Source organism: Alexandromys fortis, unplaced genomic scaffold (assembly GCF_014885135.2).
Source record: "Alexandromys fortis isolate MF-2015 unplaced genomic scaffold, M_Fortis_MF-2015_v1.1 scaffold_14, whole genome shotgun sequence".
NCBI classification, from domain to species: Eukaryota; Metazoa; Chordata; class Mammalia; order Rodentia; family Cricetidae; genus Alexandromys; species Alexandromys fortis.
This window is the reverse complement of record NW_026067910.1, coordinates 6,453,449-6,466,429: the sequence shown is the minus strand read 5'-3', so window position 1 is coordinate 6,466,429 and position 12,981 is coordinate 6,453,449. Positions and strand designations below refer to the sequence as shown.

General features: G+C 42.4%; 1 protein-coding gene across 1 annotated transcript in view; it reads right to left on the bottom strand.

The window, feature by feature from the left end:
* LOC126499092 (nephrocan) overlaps positions 1–10,241 on the bottom strand; it is a 12,907-nt gene extending 2,666 nt beyond the window's left edge. The window contains exons 1-2 of the mRNA XM_050138142.1: positions 9,958–10,241; positions 1,120–2,021 (exon numbers count right to left, since the gene is read on the bottom strand). Coding sequence (XP_049994099.1) covers positions 1,120–2,021; positions 9,958–10,146 — 1,091 coding nt within the window. The 5' untranslated portion in view covers positions 10,147–10,241. The remainder of the gene's footprint in view (positions 1–1,119; positions 2,022–9,957) is intronic.
* Positions 10,242–12,981: the final 2,740 nt, after the last annotated feature.

Below are 12,981 nucleotides of genomic sequence, written 5' to 3'. Positions count from 1 at the left end.
GAGGAAGAGAGAAGAAGAAGAAGAAGAAGAAGAAGAAGAAGAAGAAGAAGAAGAAGAAGAAGAAGAAGAAGAAGAAGAAGAAGAAGAAGAAGAAGAAGAAGAAGAAGGACGTAAAGAGAGGGGAAAAGGAGGATGGGGAGGAAGAGAGGAAAGTAGAGGAGGGGCCAGAAAGAGAGAAGACAAAGAAAGCTTACAGAAGGTAAGACCAAGGCTGATGGACTTACCCACTCATACAGACACAGACAGATATGCAGAGCCTGCTTCAGCCTTTGAGTCATAGCACCCTGAAGAATATGAGGCTTTCTCATATTCTTCCTATAACAAGGAATTAGATTATAGATTTATATTTTTTCCCACATAAGTACTACCTTTATGTTTTTCAAACTAAAAGTATCTTGATGGAGGAGGGTTATCTGTCTATGTGTTACTTTCATTGGTTAATAAAGAAATTGCCTTGGCCCTGATAGGACAGAAAATTAGGTAGGCGGAGTAGACAGAACAGAATGCTGGGAGAAAGAAGTCGGGTCAGGCAGTTGCCATGATTCTCTCACCCTACACAGCTGCAGGTTAAGATCTTCCCTGGTAAGCCACCTCGTGGGCTACACAGATTATTAGAAATGGGTTAGATCAATATGTAAGAGCTAGCCAATAAGAGGCTGGAACTAATGGGCCAGGCAGTGTTTAAAAGAATACAGTTTCCATGTAATTATTTCAGGTATAAAGCTAGCCATGCGGGTGGCCGGGTGCCAGGAACGTAGCCCGCTGCTCCTATTACAACAGTATCTTACCAAATATTCCCCATCCATGTTTCCTGGTGTCCCTGCTAGTGGCTACCCATGCCTAGTCAGCCAGTTACACATACCATATACTTAGAAATCAAGATATACTTTCTACAGTGTGTTTGTCACTCTCAATAGCACCTGTGTGTGTTGTTCCAACAGCAAACATTAATTCCCTATGAATTCAGTTTGCACACTGGGGATTCTCAACCACTGTTTAAAATTTCTGACTGTAACCCCTAGTTTTCTTTTCTAGCTGATGACTCTGCTTGGCAGCTGGTGTGTGCCAGTGCCGGCAGAACGCTTCTGGAACCTACAGCAAATGACAGTATTCACTCACCTCAGAGGTATGGACAATAGCAGATTCTGCTCCAGGGCCAGGTTGGACAGCTGTGAACACCTCTGAAGGGCTCCCGCCTCAAACAAGCTAACGACATTGTTGTCGAGAAACAGATGTTTCAGGTCTCGGAGGTCCTGGAATTCTGGCGCCGTCACTTTCTGGATGAAGTTACTGCTACAGTCAAGCTTCTGTAACCTTGCTGGCAGCCTGGGAGGCAACGTTTGAAGCCGGTTTTGGGAGACCTCAAGAGTAGTTAAATTGGTAAGCACCTGTGCCCCATCAATAGAAGACAGGAAGTTCTCTGACAGGTAGAGATGGGACAGGTTCTCCAAGTGTCTCACATCTCGGAACCTAATGACTTTGAGCTGGTTTCTCTCCATCTTTAACGACAGCAAGGATCTGGGTAGGTTTATAGGAATTTTCGTCAGAAAGTTACCACTGAAACTGAGGAACTGCAAATTCTGCAAAGAAGCGAAGACGTTCCCTGGTATAAGATGGAGGTTGTTGTTCTCCACGCTCATGAACTTGAGATGTGGAAGGTTCAGTGGTCCAGCTATAGAGTCTATATTGTTTCCATCCACCACCAGACTTTGCAAACTGATGAGCGAGGGGAACATGCTGGGAGACAGGGAAGAGATCAAGTTGTTTTTAAGCTCAAGGACTTTTAATTTCTTCAGTCCTTCGAAATCTGATCTATGTAGAGCACATATGGAATTATCGTTTAATTTTAACACTTCGAGGTTGGCTGGGAGAGCACTGGGGACTCGTCTCAATTTATTTTTCCAAAGTTCCAGGCTCCTTAAAGTACTCAGAGTTTTGAAGGTGTCATTTTCGACAGACTCTGTTCCACTGGCCAGCAGAATAAAATCTTCCAGAGCCAACAGTCCCGTGAAGTTAGCTGCCTGCAAAATAGCAACATCAGCAACAGCAGCGATAGTGATGACGATGAGAGAGAGAAGGGAGTGGACAAGAAAATAAAGAAATAAATTAAGATTCTGCCAAAAAAAAAGGTACACATTATCATTGCAAGACTAGTGATATTTCAGAATTCCCTTTTGAGTTTTTCTTTAAATTATCTCTTAGAATACTAATATAAAATCAAGTCTAGATAAATTTTGAATTTCATACACATTTATAATGTAATCAGATCATTACCCTCCCTAGCCTCCCCCTCCACAATTCTTCCTGAATTTCCATCCACATCTGCCTCCCAACCTGACTCATACAGCTCCCGTCAGTGTAAGACATTAAAAGCACTCTTTTACACACTATTGGCAGATATATGCTATTAGTCGACTCTTGCTACATTTTTTTTCTGATCCAGGAAATTCTTTTCTAGGCAGCAGTACTTAAAAATTGCACAATGCTTCATGCCCTAGAGTGTTCTTTTGTTGCATTACAATAGCCAGAAGTTCAACAATCTACAAATGGCTCAGCAGACTGTAAAAACTTTCTTATCCTAAAAACCACAATTACAAGAGGAAAAACATGAGAAGCCAAAGCTCGAATATCACAGATTTCCTCTGTCACTGGGCTATTACTCAAAACGCTTTCAGTTATGCTTAATTTGGAAAATAAGCCTGACTGTTTTCTATCCCCACTTTATACTTCACCAATGGAAAAGTTTCGCGAAGAGACAAAGGCATCCCTGCGTCCTCATAGCACACACCGGCATTGAGGTGTACATTGCTGCTGTTGTTCGGTACCTTCTCCGTGATCCGTCAGCTACATTAGTTAGCTCTCATCCTCACAGCAAGTGTTTCCTTGCACTTGCTCGGTATTGACGACTGCCATGCACTTTCTTAAATATTCCCTACAGATTCCCCAAAGCATTTCAAGTTTGCCATTGCCAATATTAGTGTCGAGATGAGAAAACCAGGAAGTAGTGAGACATTCGACAAGATCTATGAACTCCAAAGCCACACCATTTTTACTGTGTTTGGCCTATAATCATGACATTTCAAACGGAACTCCAGATCCGGACACAAATCTACACAGTTTTAGGACAAATGGGTCTCCCATATCAATGGGGAATCTCAGTCCCCCTCTCCCAAAAGGAACCAGCCTGTTCCACTTGCACGCTTAATTCTGAAATGACCTTTCCTAGGTGTTTATCTTTTATATAAAGTCAGAAATAGACATGGACCTTCACTTCCTGACCTGTTGGATCCCCAAAAGAAGAATCAGATGTTGCTAAAACTTCTGCCTCTCCTCAGGGACCGACCATAAACCCTGATAACACTGTACGAGTCATCTGCATGGATCCGAATGGATGATTTGTTTGGGACTAGCCAAAGCATGCTGTCCAAGTTTCAGTTTGCTTTCACTCCTACTTATGAAGTGCGGAGAGCAACCTGGATAATAAATACATGCTGCCACATCCTACCTGAACCTAGTAGCTAGATTTTTTTCCTTTAACAAGCTTGGAAAATATTTTCTTATTATTTTTCTCGGAGTCAGCTTGGATTAGTTTTGATGGCTATTAACTAAAATAGCCACCATTTTCTAAAGATTTACTGTTTCATTTTTGCAACGTATGTCTATGGACTCTTCAAAGATGACAACCAAGGTTTAAGAATTGAAATTGCCCGACTGTGGAGGCACACGCCTTTAGTCCCAGCATGAGGCAGGCAGATGTCTGTGAGTTAGAGACCAGCCTGGTCTACAGACTGTTCCAGGACAGTCAGAGGGGTTGTACAGAGAAACTCTGCCTCAAAAAAATAAAAAGAAAAAAGAAAGATTGAGATTGCCCCCCCAACCATACGCTGACAGCAAGGGGAAAAGCTACCAGCATAGGTTTCTTCTTCAAGTGTATATTTTTAGGAACCTTATGGCTGTGACATACTTGAGTAGAGAACGTAGAATTCTGGTGATACTATGGTGAGAACATTTAGAATGGGTTTGCTGAGCTGACAATGGGAAAATGAATTTGCCAGACCGGATTTCCCCTTTCCATGACCTCAGCAAGGTTGTGTGCACAAAAGTGGAGAGAGATGTATTTGCCCTACAGCTAACCTTGGCATGGCTGGCAGCTTCTTTGGGTTTCTTAACAGGACGAAGCAAGCGATCTGCTATGGAGCAGGTTTGCCCCCCACTGGCTTTCCCATGAGAGGCTTTTATTCTGGTTTCAGTCTGGGGCTGGCTGTGGTCCAACGGTCAGGGTGTCACACACACCCGCCTTGGGCTCTTTAGAGATCCACTATATGACAAAACTGCCAGTCCCACAAGGAGATGGCTTCTGGCCTATATGAAGCAACCAGCAAGTAGATTTTTTTCTGATTATGAAAGGAACATTTGTTCCCTATAAATTATCTTAATGTTCCGGGGAAATGTGGAAAGATAATAAAAATAACCTGTATTCCCTCTGTTAAGTTGCCCAGTTGGAAATTGATATAACTTCTCTTCCATACACACAATAATAATAATAATAATGTACATTAGAATAATTTTAATTGACTATCCACAACTATATTCACATTTGACCTCTTCCTTAGAAGGAAATGTAACACTTGGGCTTGTAGAAGTTTGAATGAAAATAGTGGAGTGATTTAGTTCTGTTTTGCAGACGTGGACACAAGGAACTGAACTGAATCTGTCCCTCTCAGTGAGAGAGCCCTGGCAGTGTTCACACAGTGCTTTGGTACCACATGCTTCCCATGTCTTTCTCTCAGCACAAGCAAGTGCTTCACTGTGGCTTGAAAGTAAACATGAGTTAGTGAACAGCAATACGAGAAGACGGAGAATACAAAGGGATAAGGATGATCGCTTTCTCATACCACACTTAAAAATGGACTGGACGTAGAGTGTGGACCTAAACGTGAGAGCTAAAACTATAAACTCTCAGAGGAAACTACAGGCATAAATATTCCCAACCTTGGGTGAGGTGAAGCATCTTAGACATAAGGCTGGAAGCACAAGTGAAACACAGACAGACACAAAAGAGAGACCAGACCAATTCAAAGCAAACAACATCTGTGCATTGAAAGGATGCTGCCAAAAAAAAAAAAAAAATGAAAACAGCCCACAGACTGGGAGAAGAACTTTGCAAGTAGTATCTATAGTAGAAATCCTATACTTAGACCATCTGAAGCACGCTTACAACTTGATAATTTAAAACACAAGTAACCTAACTTTAAAAAGCATTGAATTTGCATTTATACTTCCCCCAAAACAATGTGCAAATTACCAACAAGCAAATGAAAATAGTTCAGTGTTGTTAACCGCTGAGAAGCACAAATCAAAACTGCACACAAAATACTGCCTGAAGCCATTATGATGGCTACAAGCACAAAGAAAAAAGACAGCGATAGTCAGTGAGGATGCGGAGTGGCTAGAGGTGTCAGAATTGCTACAGGAATACAACCATGTATCCACTGTGGAAGATAGTCCAAGAGTTATTCAAAACGCTGGTAGGATCCCCATTTCATGAAAAAAAATTATTCCTATGTAGATACCAAAGAAAGTGACTGTCTAGGTCCATACAAAAATTTCTATACTGAAACACAAGTATTCATTACAGATGGTTGTTTCCCATTACGTGGTTGCTAGGATTTGAACTCAGGACCTTTGGAAAAGCAGGCAGTGCTCTTAACCACTGAGCTACCTCTCCAGCCCCTGAAACACAAGTATTCCTAGCACTACGCCTCACAGTAGAAAAAAATGAAGAAAGAATACAATGTCTGATGACTACTATGAAAAATGACCTATCATTCATACGATATATATATCAGATATTTACTATATATACTATATCATATACATACTATATCATATATACAGTAAATCATATGATGTGTGTGTGTGTATAGTAAAACCCAGACAGCCTTTAAAAGGAGGGAAATTCTGACATAAGCTACAGTATGGATGTACCTTGAGGATATTCTGTTAAGTTAAAGAAGTCAATCACAGCAGACTCTAAGCAAGGGAGAAAGACTAAATTTAGTTTGAGGCGTGTTATTTTGAGATCCTCATTCATACCTAAGGAAAGAATCCCAGTGACAGCTGAATAAATCTGAAATCTGGGGAAACTGTGCACTGAAGGATCGGGTAGAGGAAACATCACTGTTGAGATACACTGAGGTCCATAAGGGCATTGTTTAGTAATTATGACTTACTGAGAAACTTCAAAGGGGGTGAGGGGGAGGGAGGACTGCATAGAAAAATAAATGAGCAAAACGATAAAATGCAGGGGCATAGATATATGGTTCCACAAAGGACAAGAGACTGCAAATTTTCAGAAAATGGAAGTATGCAGCCGTGATTTAGAATTTTAATTACATGGAAAGGGAAGGAGTCAAACAGCAGTGAATTTAGAGGGGGCTTGAGAAATGACAGCACCTGCTGCCAAGTTCAAGGACCCGAGTTCAATCCCCGGGACCCACGTAGTAGAAAGAGAGAACTCCCACAAGTTGCTATCTGACTTCCACATGCATGGACACACACACACACACACACACACTATTTTAAAAAATAGTTTTGCCAGGAGGTGGTGGCTCACACCTTTTATCCCAGCACCCAGAAGGCAGAGGCAGGCAGTTCTCTGTGAATTCAAGGCCAGCTTGGTCTACAGAGTGAGTTCCAGAATTGCCAAGGCTACACAGAGAAATCCTGTCTTGGGGTGGTAGGGGGTGGGAGAAGAAGAAAGAAGAGGTGAAGTGAGGAAGTTGAAACAGGCACTGAGTCTGGAAAATCAAGGGCGTTGGAAGGGAGAGGAGGAACAAAATTATGAGGCCTTCACTGTTGTAATAAGAGGGGCAAGTGTGTGGTTTAGAACCAAGTGCTAGGGAGGAAATGGCTCCTGCTGATGTGGAGGTGGAGAACACCAGAGCAGGTCTGGAGAGAGGTGAGAAGGCCACACACTGAGCAGGAATGATGGGAGTTTTGTCATGCTCTGTCAGCAGAATGGACCGCCAGCCATCTGTTGAGAGTGAGGCAGCAGCATTGGCCGGGACACCCAAAGCTGTACCGGGACTGTAGAAGATTGTGGGAGTGTAGGGCAAACCTGAACAAAAGGAAGAAAGGAAGGAAGAAAGGAAAACTGGGGTGCTAAAGAGATGGCTCTTTACCAGTGGGTTCAATTCCTAGTACCCATATGGCAGCTCACAACTGCCTGCAATTCCAGTTCCAGGGGATCCAACACCCTCACACAGACATACACGCAGGCAAAACACCAATGCACATAAAATAAATCAAATTAAATTTTAAAAAAGAAGATGAAAAAGGATGAACAAAACACAGATGAGGTTGGAGACCTTGTATTCACGGTGGTCCCAAGCCATCTGATGTGTGAACAACATCTCCAGAAACACCTACTTGTCTAGGTATAGGAGAAACAAAAAGAGAATCAACAGGTGACAGATTGGCCCATTCAGTAACAGAATTTGATGAGTCATCGACTGACAACAAAGCGGCAGAACCATTACCAGACTCTGCAGAACTAGAGGGCTAACTTCTTTTAGGTTGAGTCCTTGCTGGAAGAGTGTGTAGATAATTAAATGTGGGTTGCAGAGAGAAGCAGTAGAGAAAGGAGGAAGATAGGAAATAAACTGAGTATCTGGGAGAACGTGGGTAAATTCAGGGCTCTGAGTCTCCATAAGGTAAGAGAGGCAACTAAAAGGAGAAGTCAGGGGCTGGAGAGATGGCTCAGCAGTTAAGAGCACTGCCTGCTCTTCCAAAGGTTCTGAAGTTCAATTCCTGGCAACCACAGGTTGGCTCACAACCATCTGTAATGAGGTCTGGTGCCCTCTTCTGGCCTGCAGGCACACTCACTGACAGAATGGTATACATAATAAATAAACAAATAAATAAATATCCTTTTAAAAAGGGAGTAGTGAGGTTTTTCGGGATGGAGATGGTCATGGTGGTACAGGGAAGGATGAAGTATAAGACGCGATTTTCAGAGAACCAAATGATAGAACTAAGATGGCTGAGGTGAGGTGGAATTGAGGTAATGGTCTCATTTTGAGACCACGGAGACATGAGACTGGGACACTAGACTAGGCACTAAACTAGAGACTAAACACTCCCTAAGGATGCAGGACTTAGGATGCATGGGAAACCAATGAGCTTGCTGGGAGAGGCATGGAGTGTAAAGTGGGCAAAAGGAAAAGGAAGGCTATAATGGTCCAAAAGCATGAACCTCTGAGAAGCAGGGAATTTTACAGGCCAATCTAATAAGTAAAATTCCTCTTATCCTAAGGGCAGAAGCAGAATTTTTAGTCTTTTATCCTGAATCTCCAGCAGGACATTCGCAATCCCAAACACAATTAAATTGCACGAACAAATAATAATCCCATTAAAGTGCTGCTTATATTAGTGATTATAATAAAGTCGTACAAAATTTATGTTACTAATAACATGAGGCTTTACTCAAAGTTGGTTTTCTTTCCATATGGGCACCTAATTCTCTTAAGTCCCAACTAAATGAATAGAATATACCTTGTATTCCCTGTAGAATAGACATTGTATTCACGGTGTACAAGCAAAATGTGGTCACTTGGAGCTCTTTGTTTTCCCCTCAAAACAAACTGTCTTTCATCAATCTTTCTGATGTGACCTGCCCTTCCAAGAGACAACCAAGTCCTGGAAATACCCCTGTTCAACAAGTCTCAACAGGTGACAGATTGGCTCATTCAGTCACACAATTTGATGAGTCATCAGCTGACAACAGAGTGGCAGAATCATTACCAGACTCTGCAGGCAGCTGAGGTCGCAGAACAAATATTTAAGTGTCTCACATTTACCCAGCTGTCTTGTCTAAATGCTAAGACCCAACAGGCAAGGTCAGATTTGCTCTCTGGTATTAGGTACAATTAGAGTAGAAGGGAAAGCAAACAGATGCAGGTAGCTGTGCCTGTTGAGTCCGGATAGTAATTCCATGCCGTTTATATTAAACTAAGACACTCCAGGGAAAAATTCTCAACCAAATCAAAGTGCATAGGTGTCTCTATTTTGGAGGAGAGATTGCTTCACCTGAGGTCTCTCAGAGAGACGTTAGCTCTCTAGTTCTCAGAGAACTATTTCCTTATGGTGCGGCTTGGAGCTCTGAGCCAGTAGCAGGGAATACTGGAGGGAAAATCAGAGAGCCATAGACTTTTCTATCCAGAAGTTGACTTATCTAATGCAGCCTTCTCACTTCATCAAGAACAAAAATTGAGGCATGGAGATTTGCTAATAGCTTGTCTAAGATGGCCATGTATCTAGAGAGAGCCCTTGTCTCCTGATGCCTTCTGAAACGTCAAAGGTCAAACATCAATCTCTTTTAATTTACAAAAGTCAGACAAATCTGTAATACCATTTCCAGAGTCTTCTGGATACAGAAGCAAACAAATTACCATGTAGTCCACATCATGAGAACTGCAAGTAGCTTTGACAAAATTAAAACCACATATCTCCACCTTGGTTCTCAGAAACACCAGGAGCCCCCCGACTGCATGTAAATGTGTAGGATTGAGTCTGGTCTGCCAGTTCATTTCAATAGTTTTGTGATGCTCTGTTCTGCTATCTGTCGGATAAAATGAAACATTTTGCTTTGAAAGGACTTGTTCTCCAGGTTGAGCAATGTGGCCTTTAAGAAAGAAAGAGCCCGTTCTTCATCTGTACTTTGTCAAATCTCGGTTTTAAAAAACTGAAATAAAATTCTGATTTTCAGGCCAGGGTGTTTGTGACAAGCTCCCTAAAAAGAAATATCCAGAGGCATAGAGCATCTCACCACTGCCCAGGAAGCAGGTCGTACAAGAGCCTGATTTAGATGATTCAAGATAAAAATCCCCACAACTCAACCGACACCCTGCCCCAAGAATAAAACTGTAGCAACTCAGAGGAGACTGACAGGGTTACCTGGAGGTGCTGGATTCTGCTGTGGCTAATGTAGAGTCTCTTGGTGGTGGAAGGAATGCCTGAAGGTACTTCCATGAGCCTGTAGCATTGGACAGACTGCGTAGGATCGCAGCTGCATCGGCCTGGACAGTAGGCTCTGAGGCCACTGCTAAGAGAGAGCCAAAGAAGGAAAGCGCAAAGCAGGAGCATCTTCCAACACAGAAGTTTGCGGGTAGCAAGCAACTGTTTAGGTGACACCGTACTCTTTATACCGTGGACTCTGATAACAGGATCTTATGAATGTGTACTCTGTCAGTGTGAGAGGACAGAGGAGGGAAAACTCCATTTGCTCCGTTTGCCTGGGTTAGCAATCATTACAAAGAGGAAGGGCGTAAACATTGATAAGCTGCCTTAATATCGCCAGGTGAACAAAACCCCGTGTTATTTATGGCTGGCTAGTCTAATCTGCAAACACTCCTATTATCTGAAGTTTCCTCGTCTTGTTAAATGTGACACTGGAGAAGTAGTGGGAAAAGACAAAGAGCTGGTTTATAGTGGGCCATAAAACCTTCGCATTTTCTGTGACCCTGGATTAAAACCATTTTTTTTTTTTTTTTGCAGGACCCGAGCAAGCAGGTGTTTTCTTCTCACATTAATTATTAAGGGGAAACAGGCCCGTTTCTCTCCCTGTTACTGTTTCGGTGCCCTTTTATTGCAAGATGAAACAATGGGTTACAATGAGAAATATTTAGAGCCACAGATAAGGAACTTGGTTTACTTATCTCTTAATTTACCCAAATACAATGTTTGGGAAAATAGCTTTCTCAAAAACATTAGCTCTATTAAAAACGAAACACTAAATAGGCCTATTACCTTGATCTTCTTGTAATGATAGCACAAAGGGCTTTTATTTTCTTCAGAGGGATTTGCTGATTGTGACATCTTGTAAGGGTAGAGATGGACAGGGTCGTGTATCTGGGGTGATTCTCTGATGTGGTTTTTTTGCCCTTTACAAAGCATCCTTGCTGAGGCCTTTGGAAGGGTTTAACAGAGAACTGAACTTTATCAGAGTGCTTCAGAGCAACCCTTTAATGCAGAAAAGCTCCAGTGAGCCCTCAGCTCTTTGATATGATTGCAATTTGAAACCAGTTATTTGAAACCTAATAACCAATTGATTTGATATCCAGGGTACCAGTACTATGTGTCTTACAGATGGTTTTCTTCATCTGTTTGTGGTTTTTTTTTTTTTTGCTGTTGTTGTTTAATTTTATCAGAAGCAAACAGTGATAAAAAAGATTACTTTTTCACTAATGTTCTGCCTTTAACTACTTTATTGCCTTTATCTAATAACACTTTTTAAGTTTTCAAAAATTTCCAATATCAAAGTACATAGCTGATTTTTAAAAACCTGGAAGAAAATAAAAAGGACAGTTGAGATGGCTCTGTGGTAAAGGCACCTGCCTACAACCCTGATGATCTGAGTTCAATCCCTGATAGGTAAGAACTGACTTTTAAAAGCTATCCTACAACCTTTTGCACGCCTGCCTTCACCCCCATCCCTGTCAGACACACACCTCAAAGTATTATATAAGAAAGATAGCAAGAAGGGGAGACATTCAGCTTTAGTCCTGTCCCGAAGTTAAACATTGTTTTTCTAGCCCCTTTCTTTGCTTTGGTTTTGAAAAGACAAGAGAAGGGCTCACTAGACATGTATGACTTTGCATGTTGCAAAACAGATGGCTCGAAGTTACTTTCCTGGTGTGTAGCATCTAACCTGGAGGTGGAGGGTTCCTTTCCCTATCTACTGGGCTAGGAAGTAGCCATAGAGTTGGCATAGTGGAGCACCATAATCCCAACACCAGGAAACTGAGGTGGGAGGATTGCAAGTTCCAGACAAGCCTGCTCTATATAAGAAGACCCTGTCAAAAAAAAAAAAAAAAACCCACAGGAACTGCCCTGCTGCCCATCTTCTCTTTACTGACATCTGGAACTTCCACATGCCAACCAAAGGGTAGCCACATACAGTTCAGGTTTCTAATTTTTTTTTTTTTTGGTTTTTCGAGACAGGGATTCTCTGTGGCTTTGGAGCCTGTCCTGGAGCTAGCTTGGTAGACCAGGCTGGTCTCGAACTCACAGAGATCCGCCTGCCTCTGCCTCCCGAGTGCTGGGATTAAAGGCGTGCTCCACCATCGCCCGGCCCAGGTTTCTAATTCTTGAACCCGAGTCACTAAGACCAGGGAAAAAGCCATCTGCCACTTCACACCAGAGGACCCAGAGTACTTCTGATGTTTGTACCAGGTAAAAAAATGCTATGTATTTCTCAGGCATGGAAATACAATGGCTTACCCAGCAGATCTCTTCAATATGCACCCCAGAACCTAGGTTTAATCTTTCCGCACCGAAAACAACAGTCTCAAGGAATTTAACTGGGCTTGGATTAGGTTTTTTGTTCAGCTTCTCAAACCAAGTTCCTTCCTTACTTATCTTTACTCTCTGTCTCTACTGAAAGTACTTTTTTTTTTTAAAGAAACTATTTATTGTCTATTTTGCTTCAGTGTTTGCAGAACAGCTAGCAACTGATCTGTGGTGTTCCAACTCATTCAGTGTCCTGAGCAGTTGGAAGGAGCTGCTTTGGCACTCCCGATTTCAGTGGACAAGCTCAGTTGCTACCCCTTCAGATCAGTCGGTCACCTCAGGCTGAGTAACAGCTGTCATTCAGCCCATTTCACCAGCGGAGGGAGCTCTCCGACTGCATCTAATGGGCTTGTTCACATTGTGGACAAGAATCTGTGCCTATAATGAGCCTCTGTAAGGGGTTGATGGTAATGGACACAGTCACCACTTCTCACCTGGCTCCTGGAAAGTTGCTTGAATCAGGTTAACTAAGAGCCTAGGAATGAAGAGACCAGCAATAGGAATGGCTCCGGTGGTAGCACTAATTTTCAGGAAATTTCAATGGCCAGTATTCCTAGAAAAGATGATCCTGACATCGGCTGAGTTCTCCATGGCAACAATGGTTTGCGCTCCCAGCAGTAGCTTCTCCCA